Source organism: Oncorhynchus kisutch, linkage group LG22 (genome assembly GCF_002021735.2).
Source record: "Oncorhynchus kisutch isolate 150728-3 linkage group LG22, Okis_V2, whole genome shotgun sequence".
Classification (NCBI taxonomy): Eukaryota; Metazoa; Chordata; class Actinopteri; order Salmoniformes; family Salmonidae; genus Oncorhynchus; species Oncorhynchus kisutch.
The window spans coordinates 32,629,945-32,647,663 of NC_034195.2; the positions used below are offsets into that span (position 1 = coordinate 32,629,945).

Here is a 17,719-nt window from a genome sequence, read left to right on the forward strand (position 1 = left end):
ACAATGCCACACTAATTTGATTCCTCCATGGCAAAAGTGGCCAGTGAAAAAAAACCTCTTAACTTGTTTAGATTCCTTTTGAATAACAAATTAGATTTCACACACACAAAAAAAAAAAAATCATTCTTAATGATAAAAGGTTTTGTGAATACAGACCCAGACATCTCTCAGGGAAAGTAGCCTACCTCAATGTCTCCAGTTTACATAGTGGATTATCTGGAGGTCATTGTCACTCAGGTCCAGCTTTATCAGACTAGAGGAGCTTGAGCAGAGAGCTGAGGCAAGGGCTCCACAGGACATAACTGAGAGGCTACACTTATTTAACCTGGAAGAAAATTGGAGTAAAAAAGTATAAAAGTCATTCATCCCCACTAGCTTAGCTATCTCATGAAACTGGGAAATGTTGGTAGAGAGGATTCATTTGAATGAAGGAGCATGATTGGCTTATGTCTGCTTGCATTACACAGGGACAGTACTTACAGAGCTGTTTTGGATGCCTTAACCACTGGCAGCAGCCTCAGAAGAGCCTCATCTGATCCACTAAATTGCTTCAAGTCAAATACACCCAGCTCCTCTGCTGAAGTCAGCAACACAAAGGCCAGAGCTGACCAATGTGCAGGTGAGAGTTTGGCTCCTGAGACATTTCCTGAGCTCAGGTAGCTCTGAATCTCCTGCACTAGGGTTGGGTCATTCATCTCATTTAGACAGTGAAACAGATTGATGCACTTCTCTGAAGAGGCATTCTCTCGGATCTTCTCCTTGATGTAATCAATTGTTTTCTTGTTGACCTCAACTGTTTCCGTGTCAATCTTTGAGCGACCTCCTGTCCATTTCAGTAGGCCTCGAAAGATAGTCTGATTTGATGGCAGCGAGAGGCCAAGAAGGAAGCGGAGGAAAAGATCCAGGTGGCCATTCTCACTCTGTAGTGCCTTATCCACTGCATCCTGATAGAAGTGAATTGCAGGCATTATTTTGACTTGCCTCTTCAGATTCTTGGGGATGGACTGCTGATTGTGTTTTGTTGTGTTGAAGTCATCGTTGAAAGTGAGAAACCTATAAAAAGCAGCAAGACATTCCTGGATGCTCAGATGCACAAAGCAATAAACCTTCCCTTGATGCAGCCCAAACTCCTCCCTGAAGATCTCAGTGCACACTCCAGAGTACACAGATGCCTCTCTGACATCAATGCCACACTCTGTCAGGTCCTCTTCATAGAAGATCAGGTTGCCTGTTTCCAGCTGCTCATATGCCAGTTTTCCCAGTGACAGAATTATCTCTTTATCCCAGTGGGGATCAATGACATTGTCGCCATGATATTTCAGATTCTTCTGTTTTATCTGGAACATTATGAAGTGCATGTACATTTTTGACAGAGTTTTGGGGATCTCTCCACTCTCTGCTCCAGCCAACAATCTTTGTAGAACAGTGGCTGAAATCCAACAGAACACTGGTATGTGGCACATGATGTGGAGGCTCCTTGATGACTTCAAGTGTGTGATGATTTTGTTGGCCAGGGTCACATCGCTGATTCTTTTCCTGAAGTACTCCTCCTTCTGTGGGTCATTGAACCCTCGTACCTCTGTCACCTGGTCCACATACTCAGGAGGGATCTGATTGGCTGCCGCTGGTCGGGAGGTTATCCAGAGGAGAGCAGACGGAAGCAGATTCCCCTTGATGAGGTTTGTTAGAAGCACGTCCACTGAGGTTGACTCTGTGACATCAAAACAGCTCTCATTGTTCTGGAAGTCTAGAGGGAGTCGACACTCATCCAAACCGTCCAAGACAAACAAAGCATTGTACTTGTCAGAGATAGAAATTCCTGATTCTTTTGTCTCCGTGAAAAAATTATTGAGGAGGTCCATCAAACTGTGTTTTTCTACCTTCATCAAATTCAGCTCCCGGAAAGTAAGAGGAAATATGAAGTGGGTGTCCTGATTAGCTTTTCCTTCAGCCCAGTCTAGAATGAACTTTTGCACAGAGATCGTTTTTCCAATGCCAGCGACTCCCTTTGTCAGCACAGTTCTGATAGGTTTGTCTTGTCCAGGTAAGGGTTTGAAGATGTCGTTGCATTTGATTGGCATCTCTTGCTCTACTGGTCTCCTGGATGCTGTCTCAATCCGTCTCACCTCATGTTCTTTGTTGACTTCTCCACTTCCGCCCTCTGTGATGTAGAGCTCTGTGTAGATCTTATTTAAGATTGTAGGTTTCCCCTGCTTAGCAATTCCTTCAAAGACACGCTCACACTTTTTTCTCAGGTTGGATTTGAGCTTATGTTGGCACCTATCATGACGCTCGTCTGAATGGAAATGCAAGGATGTTTAAGATATCATTAAATCACATACTATTTGTAAATAATGATTGATATGAAAAACATATAGGACTGTGATCAACAATTGAGTGTTTGGCAGAGCTCTTACATTTCTCAAGTGTATCAGCAAGTTCCTTCTGGTTCATGTTCCTCAGGATGTGCAGTGTGATATTAAGAGTCTCCGATCTGGCACTGCTCTCCTGATGTTCAGCATCCACCACTTCCTGATCTTCCTCCTGACTGTCAAAGCTTTCTGGGTAATCTGGAGTCAGAAGCCTCTTCCATCTCTTCAGCTCACTTTTCACAAAACTGATGATATGTTGCTCAAGCAACTGGAATTAAAGGAATAAAGTTAAAACCTTGAATAAGGTGCAATCTGCAATATGTCTAGATGTTCAATGGTAATATCAATTTCAGTATACCTTGAATATGGAGGAGAGGTCTGTTAGCTGACTCTGGGTAGACTGATCATTCAGGGTCTCTGACTTTGATATTTCCTGTTGGTCTCTGTGGACATAATGTGAGATAGGCGGTGAATAGATGAATAGGTGGGGTTCCCCAATTGATTTGCCCCCCAACTTATCTGATAAAAAATAAGTTTAATATAAAAAAACAATTTATAGGATTTTTATTGTTGGACATAGAAGATTGTAAAAACACCAGCAAATCAGCTCCAAGTGATTTTAATTCCCATGCATAATAGGAATATATGTGATCGTATACAAATGTTAGCAAGGTTTACACATTTTATATCGGTTTGGGCTTCTTGCTGTCAATTTGCAGTGTACAAATGATTTGTAATCATCTTTTGGCCTCCTGACCATTCGCTCAAGAAAAAAAGGCCCTGTGGCTGAATGTAGTGGAGGATCCCTGGTCTAAAATATTTACATTACAATGCAAAAATACTAATATATTGAAGAGTGTAATGAGCTTAAAAAACAAAAAAGTGCATGTTAATGAGAAAAAGAGAGCCAGAAATAAGTTAATATTTTTAGTATAGCTAGAACGCTCTAACCTGTCTCCTTCTCTGAAGTTGATTGGCTGTCCCATGGACCCATCACTCTTCATAGACACACAGCTGGGCATAGGTGAGTCTGGTTTCTCCTGCTGGACCCTGTCAAAATGCACGTTGCTATTTTCTAATCATGTTGAGAACTACAGGGAAAAAACAGACACCACTAGTTGCTTTACCTTTGTTCTGTAGAGAGGACATCCTCTCTGAAGTTGATTGGCTGTCCCATGGACCCAACACTCTTCATAGACACACAGCTGGGCATAGGTGAGTCTGGTTTCTCCTGCTGGACCCTGTCAAAATGCACATTGCTATTTTCTAATCATGTTGAAAACTACAGGGAAAAAACAGACACCACTAGTTGCTTTACCTTTGTTCTGTAGAGAGGACATCCCCTCTGAAGTTGATTGGCTGTCCCATGGACCCATCACTCTTCATAGACACACAGCTGGAGGAGAATGTTTGAAATTAGAATTTGAATCAGTACGTAAAGCAGTTAATTTATCGTTGTGCGACACGTTTGTAATATAATATAGACAAGGGAACTCCACTGCAACCAGGGAAGTTCCCCACTCCAAAAGGATATTTTGTCAACATAGCTATGGATTTTAGACATGATAGAGCGAAAAGAAAAGAGATACTGCCTGGTGATAATTGACAGCTTTACCAGGTGGGTGGAACCATCCAACTGCATTGCGCGAACAGTAGCAAAATTATACTCAGGTTTGGAATACCTGAGGTTTGTCTACAGACAGTGGGACCCATCTCATAGGAGATGTGGTTAACCAAATGGCCAAAATGATGGGTGTTGACTGACCAGAAGTTTGTGTCCATCTATCAACCGCGGAGTAACGAGAGTTACTGAGGGCTAAGAAGAACATGAAATGCTCCCTTGTCAAACTATGCAATTCCACAGGAATGACATGGGTAGAGGGATTACCTTGTCTAATGAAAATGTGCAGCAGCTTAACAAAGGTATTGGGTGTACACCTTATGAAATGTTAACAAGACAACCAATGAACACCCCAGGGGTGAGACATATGACTGACCGATAGATAATGTGTGACCATCTTGAGGACATGAATAAACTAACTTCTGTTGTAAGTCTTCACCACTCTCACACTAGGAAAGCAGCAGAACCAATCCCAGGTGAAGACCCTGACGAGCTACCCATAAACGCTGGAGAATGGGTGAAACTCAGGGTCCCAAAAGCGAAAATGGAACCCACCATGATAGATGGGTCTGTTCCAGGTAACCATGATAACACCAACAGCCCTGCGGGTAGAGGAGAGGTCCGGCTGGCATCATATCTCCCAGAGTGGGAGCCGTGAATGAGCAACTGGAGGGAGGGAGAAGAGGGCCCCAAGAACATCTGAAGGATGAAAAAGGTTTGAGCCAAAGGACAAGGTCGAAGGGCCCAGACCAAAGGCCAGAAGAACCAACAGAGGGTTCAGCTACAGTACCTGAAGAGTCATCAAATGTCGAGGAAACCCTCATACACACACTATGGTTGTGAAACAAGAAAATCGCAACGATGGAAAAACACATGCAGGGTATTTGTTGCTCTCCAAATCTACCCGTTCCCTTTGTGGCCGGGGATGTGGAGAATAAGAAATGGTGAAAACAGTGACATTCAGTGGGGAGAACAAGTATTTGATAACCTGCAAAATCAGCAGTGTTTCCTACTTACAAATCATGTAGAGTTCTGTAATTTTTTTATCATAGGTACACTTCACCTGTGAGAGACGGAATCTAAAACAAAAATCCAGAAAATCACATTGTATGATTTTTAAGTAATTAATTAGCATTTTATTTTATTTATTTTAAATTGTAGACCTGCACAAGGCTGGGATGGGCTACAGGACAATAGGCAAATAGCTTGGTGAGAAGGCAACAACTGTTGGCGCAATTATTAGAAAATGGAAGAAGTTCAAGATGACGGTCAATCACCCTCGGTCTGGGGCTCCATGCAAGATCTCACCTCGTGGGGCATCAATGATCATGAGGAAGGTGAGGGATCAGCCCAGAACTACACGGTCAATGACATGAAGAGAGCTGGGACCACAGTCTCAAAGAAAACAATTAGTAACACATTACGCCGTCATGGATTAAAATCCTGCAGCGCACGCAAGGTCCCCCTGCTCAAGCCAGCGCATGTCCAGGCCCGTCTGAAGTTTGCCATTGACCATCTGGATGATCCAGAGGAGGAATGGGAGAAGGTCATGTGGTCTGATGAGACAAAAATAGAGCTTTTTGGTCTAAACTCCACTCGCCGTGTTTGGAGGAAGAAGAAGGATGAGTACAACCCCAAAAACCCCATCCCAACCGTGACGCATGGAGGTGGAAACATCAGTCTTTGGGGATGCTTTTCTGCAAAGGGGACAGGCGTGGAGATCTGCATTGAGGAATGGGCCAAAATACCAGCAACAGTGTGTGAAAACCTTGTGAAGACTTACAGAAAACGTTTGACCTCTTTCATTGCCAACAAAGGGTATATAACAAAGTATTGAGATAAACTTTTGTTATTGACCAAATACTTATTTTCCACCATAATTTGCAAATAAATTCATAAAAAATCCTACAATGTGATTTTCTGGATTTATTTTCTCATTTTGTCTGTCATAGTTGAAGTGTACCTATGATGAAAATTACAGGCCTCTCACATCTTTTTAAGTGGGAGAACTTGCACAATTGGTGGCTGACTAAATACTTTTTTGCCCCACTGTAGATATATACATTATATTGTTTCAGAATTGTTCCACAGTTGTTTGCTCTTTCTCTCTCTTATAATGTGTGACTGAGACAGAACTCTGCAGGGGAGTGTGGAAGATAAGAGACTACTCAGACATTTCACAATAAATCCACTTTGGGGAGGGGACATTTATTGCCTAGATTTTAGATAAACACTGAAACTCTATGTTTGTATAGCTATGGATGCAGGGTTTTGGTCTCAGGAGTAAAAAGGTAATGATAGTCAGTGACATCACTAAAGTGGGACTTCAGTTTAATAAAACAACTTGAGACCTTTTGATTGATGCAGAACTTACTCATAAACATGTGTGCTATTTTCCTGTTTGTCAACTTCTGTCTGCAATTGCATTAATAAAGATTTTTGAATGATTTAATTAAAGATACTGTCATAATGCTAATTTCACCAATGAACCAATGATTGACAAAGAAGGACGTAAGGAACAAACCCTAACAGTAACGACCCCAACACTGAGTAAATCATTGAAAGTAGCGAGAGAAAATGATGTAGTCGAATCGCACTCCACCCCCAGCCCCCAAAAAGTAATAGACACCACTGGTTGCTTTACCTTTGTTCTGTAGAGACGGTATCCTCTCTGAAGTTGATTGGCTGTCCCATGGACCCATCACTCTTCATAGACACATCACTCTTCATAGACACACAACTGGGCACAGGTGAGTCTGGTCTCTCCTGACAGACCCTGTAAAAATACACATTGCCATTTTTAAATGATTTGGAATATAACAGCCTATTGTACCAGTCTGTTTGAGTTATCATTACACTCCTTGCGACGCCAAATGTTTGGCATGAAATGGAATGTTAGCATAACAGGTTTTGGATTTCAGGCTACCGTTATACAATATCATAGAAATATTTTATCTAGATCATAAATAAAGATGGAAGACAAGGGTAAAATGTTGTTTCAGCCACATCAACCAAATCCCTTTAAAAAAGTGAAACAGGAAATACAAAGAAAAAGTGACTACTAGTTGGCACCTTTGAGCAGTTGAGAGGGCAGCCTCTCTCACGTTGATTGGGTGTCCCATGGACCCATTACTCTTCATAGACACACAGCCAGGTACAGGAGACCCTGGTCTCTCCTGACGTAGTGGGCTGCTGAACACAATGTGGACTGACATTGAATCCCTAGCCATTTCTTCTTACAATGAATAGTGTAATGTGTTTTTGTAATATTGGTACTTAAGTTAACATTATTTATGGGTATTCCTCCTTCACACAAAAACACACACAGAGGGAAAGAGAGGGGTGAGAACACAATATCTCTCCTCTTACCTCTTAGCATTTGTTTGAATGCTGGGTTCAGGGAGACTCATTTTAGAGTCAGTGGTCCCCAGACCAGGGGAATCCAGGATTAGAACTTGACCCAGTGAAGCAGAGCTGAGAACACACAATCACCATATACTGTACTGATGCTGACACACCCTGATACTTTGGTGAAACAAACAACCAGGGGTGGAAAAAGTACTCAATTGTCATACTTAAGTAAAAGTAATGATTCCTTAATAGAAAATGACACAAGTAAAAGTAAAAAAGTTAACCAGTAAAATACTACTTGAGTAAAATTATTTGATTTTAAATATACTTAAGTATCAAAAGTAAATGTAATTGCTGAAATATACTTAAGTATCAAAAGTACAAGTATAAATCATTTAAAATTCCTTATATTAAAAACCAACCAGATGGCACAGATTTATTGTTATTTAAATTTACAGATAGCCAAGGGGTACACCAACACTCAGACATAATTTAGAAACAATCATTAGGTCTAATAGTGGTTGGCATCCAATAAATGTTGCATTACCGACCGCCACCTTCTAGACTGGAGTACAACTCCCTAACACTTTGCCTGAAAAAAAATAATTAATAAATAACATCTCACAAAAAATAAATGTATAAAATAAAAAAATAACACCACACTACTCCACTATTTAAATCTATTTAGTCCTACCTCAGGTCAACAACCTGAAAGGATGGGACACCATCACTTAACACACCCTGTAACTATTCTGATGTCAAGTCTCACACCAAAAAAAAACTCTGCAGCTGCTACCACAACCTCAATTTTCTGCGATACGTTCCATCCCTGCAGTAGGGTTGATAACCATTCCTAAAAATGCAATCTCACTGAAACATCACTTGTTGGCCTATCCCTCTGTACTGGTACAGATGTACGCACACCACTCCTCTCAGGATCCCTCCCCCTTGACCCATTTTCTTCACTGCCTCAACATATAACAACTTCTGCACTACTCTAACCCTGGAAACCTCAACATGCCTCGGACCTCGCCTGCATATTTTCCGAATTTTCTGTAGAATTGCATTATGGGCCCTAAAAATCACGAAAATAGTGTATATGTATATTTTGTGTTTTGGCCAATTTAGTACGACATCCGGGAACTTTTGGCATACTAACAATATCCATACTATGACCAATAAGCATACTATATACTCAATTCAAGTCACAATTAGTACGTTAGTTTGAGTATTCGGACGCGATTAAAATGTATTGGGCTGTAAAGCTAAGGTTTATCAGGCTACATATTTTAAAACCATTGTAGCCTACGGTCGATCGCAGGCAGAAGGGCTACGGCTGGGAAACTCGAAGAACTCCGATTTCAAGAGAGAATACTGTTATGTAGACGAACAAGACTAGCGAAATCCTTTATAAACTTCTCAGATGTGCTAGCTACAACTATCCTCAGTTCATGAGCTAGAACATAACGTTAACTGTTTAGCGCAGGCAGGTATGGTGGCTCCCATATGACAAATATATTGAAAAAATATTTAAATAATTTAGAAGGGCTACATAGCAAACATAAAATTGTTTTATGGATTTTCATGACAAATAAATTGCCATACACTACCGCAGTTTAGTGAATTGACGCTCTTTACACACTTTTGATTTTTATTCGGTACATGAAAACTTAAGCGAAAAATGACATTTTGTGTGCACTGTCATCACTGTTATGTTTGTTCCTTATATAATGACAAACCGGGGTATAGGTTTAACTACTTTTAATGTTTAGCGATGCAAGGCGTTCTTTAACCACCCGCATTGTCTGCTGGGTAACGTAGTCTAAATGTTATTAACGCAACACAATCAAGCCCTGATTTTTATCCACGACAAGTCATTATGGTGGAAACACCTGCAACAAGTCAGTTTGGTAGGATTTTAGAATATATGTGAAATCTGTAGCCAATTGGATGGAAACCTAGCTATAGAGGCACTTTTGAATCACCATTTCAGTAACATTCGGTTTCGTTATCATTACAGCTGGTGAGTTGTATTAGCTGCTATCTAAAACCATGAATTACATTGACAATAGCCCTTCTGTCTGTGTTATAATAAACAATCACAATCCACTTACTTTAATCAGTCCACTCAAATGTTTTGATCATGTTCATTTCCTCAAAATGGATCCTAGCATAGTTAAATAAGATCCTGACTCTGGAGGAGGTGGAGCTGAAGTCAAGAGTTTAGGATTGGATATCTAGCTATGGTGTGATCGTGTAGGTCATGTGCAATTTTAGATGAATTATTGTAGATATAATTTCAGGGCATTTAAAACTATATTCACTGAACTCATATTGCATATACAGCGGTGGATTATTTCTACATTGGTCTGCTTCAGTTGAAGCTCCTGTCCTGCCATTCCTCTGCTTTAGGTTAGAACCAATGAAAATAAACCCTGGATTGCTGATGCTATGTATTGGCCATCGAGAGTTCTACAATATTTCAATAAAAAATGTTGAGGACAAATTAAGTATTGTTATGTTGAAGTAGGGACAGTAACATTAGTAACCTAAATTTTTTTTTTCAATATTTTCCATTTTTGGCCTGCAAATCCAATTTACTGGATATTCATTAAGGTGTCTAATAGAATAAATGTGGCAAAAACGATTATAGACAAATGCATTTCTATAGCTTCAGAAATGTGTGCCAAGATGGAGGCATGGTGGCTTCAACACATCGCCCCCCATCAGTCATCTAGTCCAATATTATTCATTATGATCTGAGAGGCTAACCTGATTATATATCAGCACTCCTACTCTGAGATTCTTTGTGAATACAGGCCCTGGTCCAGGTATCAACTCAGTCTTGTCCTTCCACATAGCTCTAAACAGGCCACTGCCCACTCTCCTCTCACACATGTTACATTTATCAACTCAACTGGATGCATTTACCGACTTAACTGTAATAGCATACTTTTTTATTGTCATCAATATACAATATTCACAAATTACATTCAAAGTAAGAATACATTTTTTGTAAAGAATGTAGGTATTGCACATGATTCCACATTTACAGTTACAACATTTTAGGGAAAATATGTTCTCTCCATCATTACATTGCATTATATAATTATCTGGTTAAAAAAAATAAAAACATTGATATGTCATAGTTTACTGATCCTCTTGTTCAGATTGTGTTGGAAGAAAGATACCGGGTCATCAGAATCAAAACCGGTCTCAAACTCAGGCTTTTTTCTGAGGGCTAGGACAGAGACCAGTATAGCCAAAATGGCAGTCAGGCCCCATATCTGATAGTGGCTGCCTGATTTAGGGTCCGGAAACTGGAAACTGTGGAGCAAGCCAGCAATTCCAGTCGCGCTGTAGGATGAGTGGTCTATCTCTCTAGTGAAGAACTCCAGAGGGACAGTGAACACAGCGCTGACCTCGGCTGGGTTTGGGCGAGGAGAGAATGAGGCCTCAATGAACCCCACCACTGGAGTCACCAACAGACCACTCTACAGAGCGAGAGGAGGGAGAGAGAAGAGAGAGGGGTGAGGGGAATGAAGGGGAGAAGAGAAAAGATGTGGAAGAGAGTGGAGAGGAGAAAGTATGAATATCTCTGACTAGAAATATGACCTGTAATCTATTGGCAATATCTAATTCCAAAATATACTGTACTATACCGGGCAGGGTTCTCCAACTTCAGTCATGGAGTTACTTGGAGTGCAGGATTTTTATCCAACCCGATTCAATAAAACACCTGATTCAGCTAATTATGCTATCAGCAGTTTATTTTTATTTTTAATAGTTCTCCAGGACCAGAATCCTGTTGAATCCTGCTACACCATGATAGTGGGTGTGTGAAATCATCAGCGTCTGCTTTGAAACGTTTTAACCTCTCCCCATGTGTACCTTGTTCATAATGGGGAACAGTGTGCAGACCACATCCACCTGGTCAGGAGGAAGGCCTATCTCCTCCTCTGCCTCTCTCAGAGCCGTGTCCACGTCATCCCTGTCCCTCGGGTCCCTCTTCCCACCTGGGAAACACACCTCGCCTGCGTTGGTCCTCAGCTGCAGCACAGAGTGAGAGACAAAGAGTGAGTTCTACAGCATTCCATTTTGTTTTCTTGTGTAAAGGACATCACGCTGCTTGCTTAGCGAGTACCACTTCCTCCCGATTCGGCCCATACCTGGTGCAAACCCAGGACGTCTGCCTTGCTAGCACATGAGTGTCCTCCTGAAGCGGCAGGCCCCAATTTGGATGAGATAGACCACTCAGATCCACAGATGACACAATCTCTATTGCACTCAACACGGCCCTTTCCCACCTGGACAAGAGGAACACCTATATGAGAATGCTGTTCATTGACTACAGCTCAGCATTCACAGCTAAGGATCCTGGGACTGAACACCTCCCTCTACAACTGGATCCTGGACTGCCCCCAAGTGGTGAGAGTAGGCAACACATCCGCCATGCTGACCCTCAACACAGGGGCACTTCAGGGGTGCTTAGTCACCTTCTGTACTTCTTGTTCACGCACGACTCCAACACCATCATTAAGTTTGCAGACAACACAATGGTATGACTGATCACTGACGACGATGAGACAACCTATAGGGAGGAGGTGATCGTGGACTACAGGAAACGGAGAGGCGAGCACGCCTCCATTCACGTCGAGGGGGCTGTAGTGGAGTGGGTCGAAAGCTTCAATCTCCTCGGTGTCCACATCACTAAGGAACTATCATGGTCCACACACGCCAACAAAGTTGTGAAGAGGGCACGACAATGCCTCTACCTGGACAAACTATTTATCTTATGGCTTGGGGGTAGAAGCTGTTCAGGGTAGCAGAGAACTGTCAATGACTAGGGTGGCTGAAGTTAGATTTTTTTTTTAGGGCCTTCCTCTGACACTGCCTGATATAGAGGTCCTGGATGGCAGGGAGCTCAGCCCCAGTGATGTACTGTTGCCATACCAAGCGGTGATGCAGCCAGTCAAGATGCTCTCAATAGTGCAGCTGTAGAACTTTTTTAGGAAATATTTTCCGCCACCCTAGTCATTGACAGTTCTCTGCTACCCTGAACAGCTTCTACCCCCAAGCCATAAGATAAATAGTTTGTCCAGGTAGCTAGTCTGTTAACTAACTTTTTTTGCCTCATCACATGCTGCTGCTACTGTTTATTATCTGACACTTTATCCCTAGTTATATGTACATATCTACCTCAATTACCTTGTCCCCCTGCACATCGACTCGGTACTGGTATCCTGTGTATTGCCAAGTTATCGTTACTCATTGTGTATTTATTACCCGTTTTACTTTTCTATTTTCATTTCTCTGCAAGGCTGGGAAAGGCCGTAAGTAAGCATTTCACTGCCAGTCTACACCGGTCTACGAAGCGTGGCAAATAACGTGGCAAATAACATTTGATGTGATTCTTACCAGCCCGCACCACATGAAAAGCTAGCTATTCGCTAGGGCAAATGGGGACATTTCAAGCCGAGTTGTGATGGGCATTTCGAGTAATTTCGTTGAGCCGGCTAATTTGGCTCGAAAAACAAATCTTAATTAAAAAATGCTTAAAAATAAACCGAGAACCATGAAAATGTTGCTAATCTCTAATGTAAAGTCCAAAAGGTTGGCTACCATTGTGTCAGATCTTGAAATGCACGTTCAAATACATTTGTTTGTTTTTACCTGGCCAAATTATTTGGATCTCCCCACTATTTATTGTTTCTGCTGTAAGGATTCGCATTCTTTGGAGAATACTTCTGTAATTTAGCAGCAGAAAAACGTTGTTTTGATCTCAAAAAGCAGTACCAGCAGTATGCGAATCAGGGAGCCAAATGAACGGCTCTCATCGATGCGATTCGTTCACCAGATCCGTTCAAAAAGAGCGACTCACCACAACTGAGTAGTATATTTCACACATCGCAATGTGCTATATTTGCACGCCGTGCAGTGCACAAGCACACTCACGCATGTTTAACGCACAAATATCAAAGGCCATGTTTGTAAATTCAGTGGACAATTTCACACATTTGGATGTAACACTGTCATGCTTTACTTTTGTATTAATGGTTTCAATGTTCATAACACAATTTTGTATGTTCAATGGCAAAACTGTAGGCCTTTGAATGATTACATAATAGTTTAGGTAAACTAGTTAAACTAAAGAGTAAGGGAGAGCCATATTACTGACCTCTTGGGAGCGTAGAGTCATCAGCATGTGGACCTCTCCGTCCCTCACAAACAGCGGTATCAACACCGAGGCTTTGGGCAAGACCGGCAAGTACGAGAATCTGCTCCCGACTTCATATTGCTTCAATATGGCAGCTGTCTTTTCTTTTAGGTCCATCCTGAAGGTCAACAATGTAGCCAGAGGCAAAGACCTCACAGTGAAACATACCAGTAGCCTCCCTTGTTTTTGTTATAAAATATAGCTTGAGTTTGTTATTGCTGTACAGGAGAAAAGCTTCAGAATGCTATAAATCACTACTATCCCAATATTAAATATTTTCTTCGGACAGGCACCTGCTGTGCAAAACGATAGTTGTTGCTACAATGCTTCCACTTGACATTAAGCTACAGTGTTTGCATGCGGATTGCGGAAGCGAGTCCCTTCAGGATAAAGAAAATGTAGGACACTCCATCTAGTGGGGAACCAGAGACCAACATCTTGGAAAATGATAACGCTCTATGTTTCGCTGAACAGTTGAACAGTTGTGCCTCAAATTAACATCTAAAATAACTGCATGAAATTAATAATCTACCAACCCATTTTCAAGTCAATCCATAATTCAAAAAGGCACTCGCACAGCTGAGGTATCGTGTTGCAGGTGAAGGGTAACAAAGATATAACATAAGAAAAAAATAAACCTGCACACTTACCTTGCTAGAGGCAATGAGGTTCATGCGCCCCGGGAAGTAGTTTGGGGTGGGGGTCCTGCGCTGTGCTGCAGATGTCTTTCTTGATCCTCTAATACAGGACGAGTAAAGGCCCAGTGCACTAGATTTGTGATTTATTTTTTACTAAATGTATTTGCGTGTTCACTAGCATTTGTAACTTGAGTCTGATACAGTACCTTGCAAAAGTATTCACCCCCTTGGAATTTGTCCTATTTGGTTGCTTTACAACCTGTCATTTAAATGGATTTTTATTTGGATTTCATGTAATGGACATCCACAAAATAGTCCAAACTGGGGAAGTGAAATGAAAAAAATAACTTGTTTCAAAGAAATCAAAAACAGAAAAGTGGTTTGTACATGTATTCACCCCCTTTACTATGAAGACCCTAAATAAGATCTGCTGCAACCAATTACCTTCAGAAGTCACATAATTAGTTAAATAAAGTCCACCTGTGTGCAATCTAAGTGTCACATAATCTCAGTATATATACACCTGTTCTGAAAGGCCCCAGAGTCTGCAACACCACTAAGCAAGGAGCTCGCCAAACAGGTCAGCGACAAAGTTGTGGACAATTACAGATCAGGGTTGGGTTATAAAAAAATATCAGAAACTTTGAATATCCCACAGAGCACCTTTCAATCCATTATAAAAAAAAATGGAAAGAATATGACACCACAACTAACTTGCCAACAGAGGGCGGCCCACCAAAACTCACAGACCAGGCAAGGAGGGCATTAATCAGAGAGGCAACAAAGAGACTGAAGATAATCCTGAAGGAGCTGCAAAGCTCCACAGCAGAGGTTGGAATATCTGTCCATAGGACCACTTTAAGCTGTACACTCCACAGAGCTGGGCTTTTAAAATTATTTATTTTACCTTTAACTAGGCAAGTCAGTTAAGAACAAATTCTTATTTTCAATGACAGCCTAGGAACAGTGGGTTGTTCAAGGGCAGAACGACAGATTTTTACCTACCTGTTACTAGTCCAACGACCTAACCACTAGGCTACCTGCCTTCCCACTTCATGGGAGTGGCAAGAAAAAAAGCCATTGCTTAAAGGAAAAATATGCAAACACATTTGGTGTTTGCCAAAATGCATGTGGGAGATCCCCCAAACATATGGAAGAAGGTACTCTGGTCAGATGAGACTAAAATTGAGCTTTTTGGCCATCAAGGAAAACTGTCTGGCGCAAACCCAACACCTCATCACCCTGAGAATATCATCCCCACAGTGAAGTATGTTGGTGGAAGCATCGTGCTGTGGGGATGTTTTTCATCGACAGGGACTGGGAAACTGGTCAGAATTGGAGTAACGATGGATGGTGCTAAATACAGGGAAATTCTTAACAGAAACCTGTTTGTCTGCCAGAGACTTGAGACTGGGACGGAGGGTCACCTTCAAGCAGGACAATGACCCTAAGCATACTGCTAAAGTAACACTTGAGTGGTTTAAGGGAAAACATTAGATGTCTTGGAATGGCCTAGTCAAAGCCCAGACAATCCAATCGAGAATCTGTGGTATGACTTAAAGGCTGTTGTACACCAGCGGAACCTATCCCACTTGAAGGAGCTAGAGCAATTTTGCCTTGAAGAATGGGCAAAAATCCCAGTGGCTAGATGTGCCAAGCTTATAGAGACATATTCCAAGAGATTTGCAGCTGTAATTGCTGCAAAAGGTGGTTCTACAAAGTATTGACTTTGGGGGGTGAATAGTTATGCATGCTCAAGTTCTGTTTTTTTGTCTTATCTTGTTTGTTTCACAATAAATATTTTGCATCGCCAAAGTGGTAGGCATGTTGTGTAAATCTCATGATACAAACACCCCATTGCAAGGCAACAAAATAAGTAAAATGCCAGGGGGTGAATACCTTCGCAAGCCAATGTAGTTCTGTACAAAACAGTTAATCTGATAATACTTGGGACTGAATATAAAAATACTTGTTTGATATGTTTTCCAGTTTCTTGAAATACTTTGCAAATGCAACTTATTTATAAATGTGAACTGAAATGGTCTTAATTCCTTTTACATTTTAGTAGAGCAGTTTACAATAATGAGTGCATACATTTTCATGCTGGTCCCCGGTGGGAATCACGCTCTACCAACTGAGCCATATCATCACAAACCACTTTGTCTCAATGTTTTTGCCCATGTTACAGAAATCTATAAATCGGTCCATTAATACTAGTAAAGCCCCACAACTTGTGAACATTTTTTATCTTAATATTTATTAAACACTCAGCACCCCTACTTCCCACAACTATGTACTGTTGAAGTCAGAAGTTTACATACACCTTAGCCAAATACATTTAAACTCCGTTTTTCACAATTACTGACATTTAATTCTAGTAAAACTTCCCTGTCTTAGGTCAGTTAGGATCACCACTTTATTTTAAGGATGTGAAATGCCAGAATAATAGTAGAGAGAATGATTTATTTCAGCTTTTATTTCTTTCGTCACATTCCCAGTGGGTCAGAAGTTTACATACACTCAATTAGTATTTGGTAGCATTGCCTTTAAACGGTTTAACTTGGGTCAAACGTTTCGGGTAGCCTTCCACAAGCTTCCCACAATAAGTTGGGTGAATTTTGTCCCATTCCTCCCGACAGAGCTGATGTAACGGAGTCAGGTTTGTAGGCCTCCTTGCTCGCACACACTTTCTGTTCTGCCAACAAATGCTCTATGGGATTGAGGTCAGGGCTTTGTGATGGCCACTCCAATACCTTGACTTTGTTGTCCTTAAGCCATTTTGCTACAATTTTGGAAGTATGCTTGGGGTCATAGTCCATTTGAAAGACCCATTTGCGACCAAGCTTTAACTTCCTGACTGATGTCTTGAGATGTTGATTCAATATATCCACATCATTTTCCTTCCTCATGATCTTGAAAAACATGTTTTCATGACTCCAACATAAGTGTATGTAAACTTCCGACTGTATGTCAGCCTCTTGGCCTTAAATGCTTCAATAAAAAAACGAAAAAACAAGAGTACGGTGCGGATCTCTCTTTTCTTTAAAGTCAATCCATGGAAGGCATCTCTCTCTCTAACACACAAATTTAAGATTTTAATATTGCTGTCAATAGGATTGTTAATGTCCTTGGTGAATGAAAACATTGCCATTATTAAACAAAATTGTTACATTACATTCCAGGCTTGTCTTTGCATGGGCTTGGCATATGAGCTAAACAGCATCATTGGTTTGTACAATGCAGTACATGACTTGACTCACATAGATTTTACTGTGGATATGTACAGTCGCCTGAGATCCTGTGGATTATATTAAGCAACATAACAAAATCCATCCTTGCTAACATAAATCAGATGAGTGGCATCCAAGGCCCCAATATAATATAGAATAACAAATCTAAATAAATAAAAAAAATGTACTCCCATAACCATCTTTACACGAATCCTCTACTTAAAAACATAACTCATCCCATTGCTTCTAGGGGAACAAAAATATGAATTCAATACATTTTTGTTTTCTCA

The 17,719-nt window shown here is 41.0% G+C and overlaps 1 protein-coding gene and 1 pseudogene across 6 annotated transcripts; both read right to left on the bottom strand.

Moving 5' to 3' along the window:
* Positions 1-1,178: 1,178 nt before the first annotated feature.
* LOC109867555 (uncharacterized) lies at positions 1,179-10,144 on the bottom strand (annotated as a pseudogene).
* Positions 10,145-10,266: 122 nt separating this feature from the next.
* On the bottom strand, positions 10,267-14,616 carry nudt7 (nudix (nucleoside diphosphate linked moiety X)-type motif 7). 6 transcript variants are annotated; one of them, XM_031801096.1, is made up of 6 exons: positions 14,406-14,590; positions 14,212-14,299; positions 13,523-13,679; positions 11,514-11,651; positions 11,236-11,394; positions 10,285-10,838 (listed from the first exon to the last, which is right to left on the bottom strand). In XM_031801096.1, the coding sequence occupies exons 3-6, from the start codon at positions 13,676-13,678 to the stop codon at positions 10,488-10,490; spliced, it is 804 nt and encodes a 267-aa protein (XP_031656956.1). In that variant the 5' UTR covers position 13,679; positions 14,212-14,299; positions 14,406-14,590; the 3' UTR covers positions 10,285-10,487. The 6 variants fall into 6 exon arrangements, with proteins under 6 accessions (XP_031656957.1, XP_031656958.1, XP_031656956.1 ...); XM_031801097.1 differs by lacking the exon at positions 13,523-13,679 and having other exon boundaries at positions 10,267-10,838; positions 14,406-14,552; XM_031801098.1 differs by lacking the exon at positions 11,514-11,651 and having other exon boundaries at positions 10,280-10,838; positions 14,406-14,592.
* Positions 14,617-17,719: the final 3,103 nt, after the last annotated feature.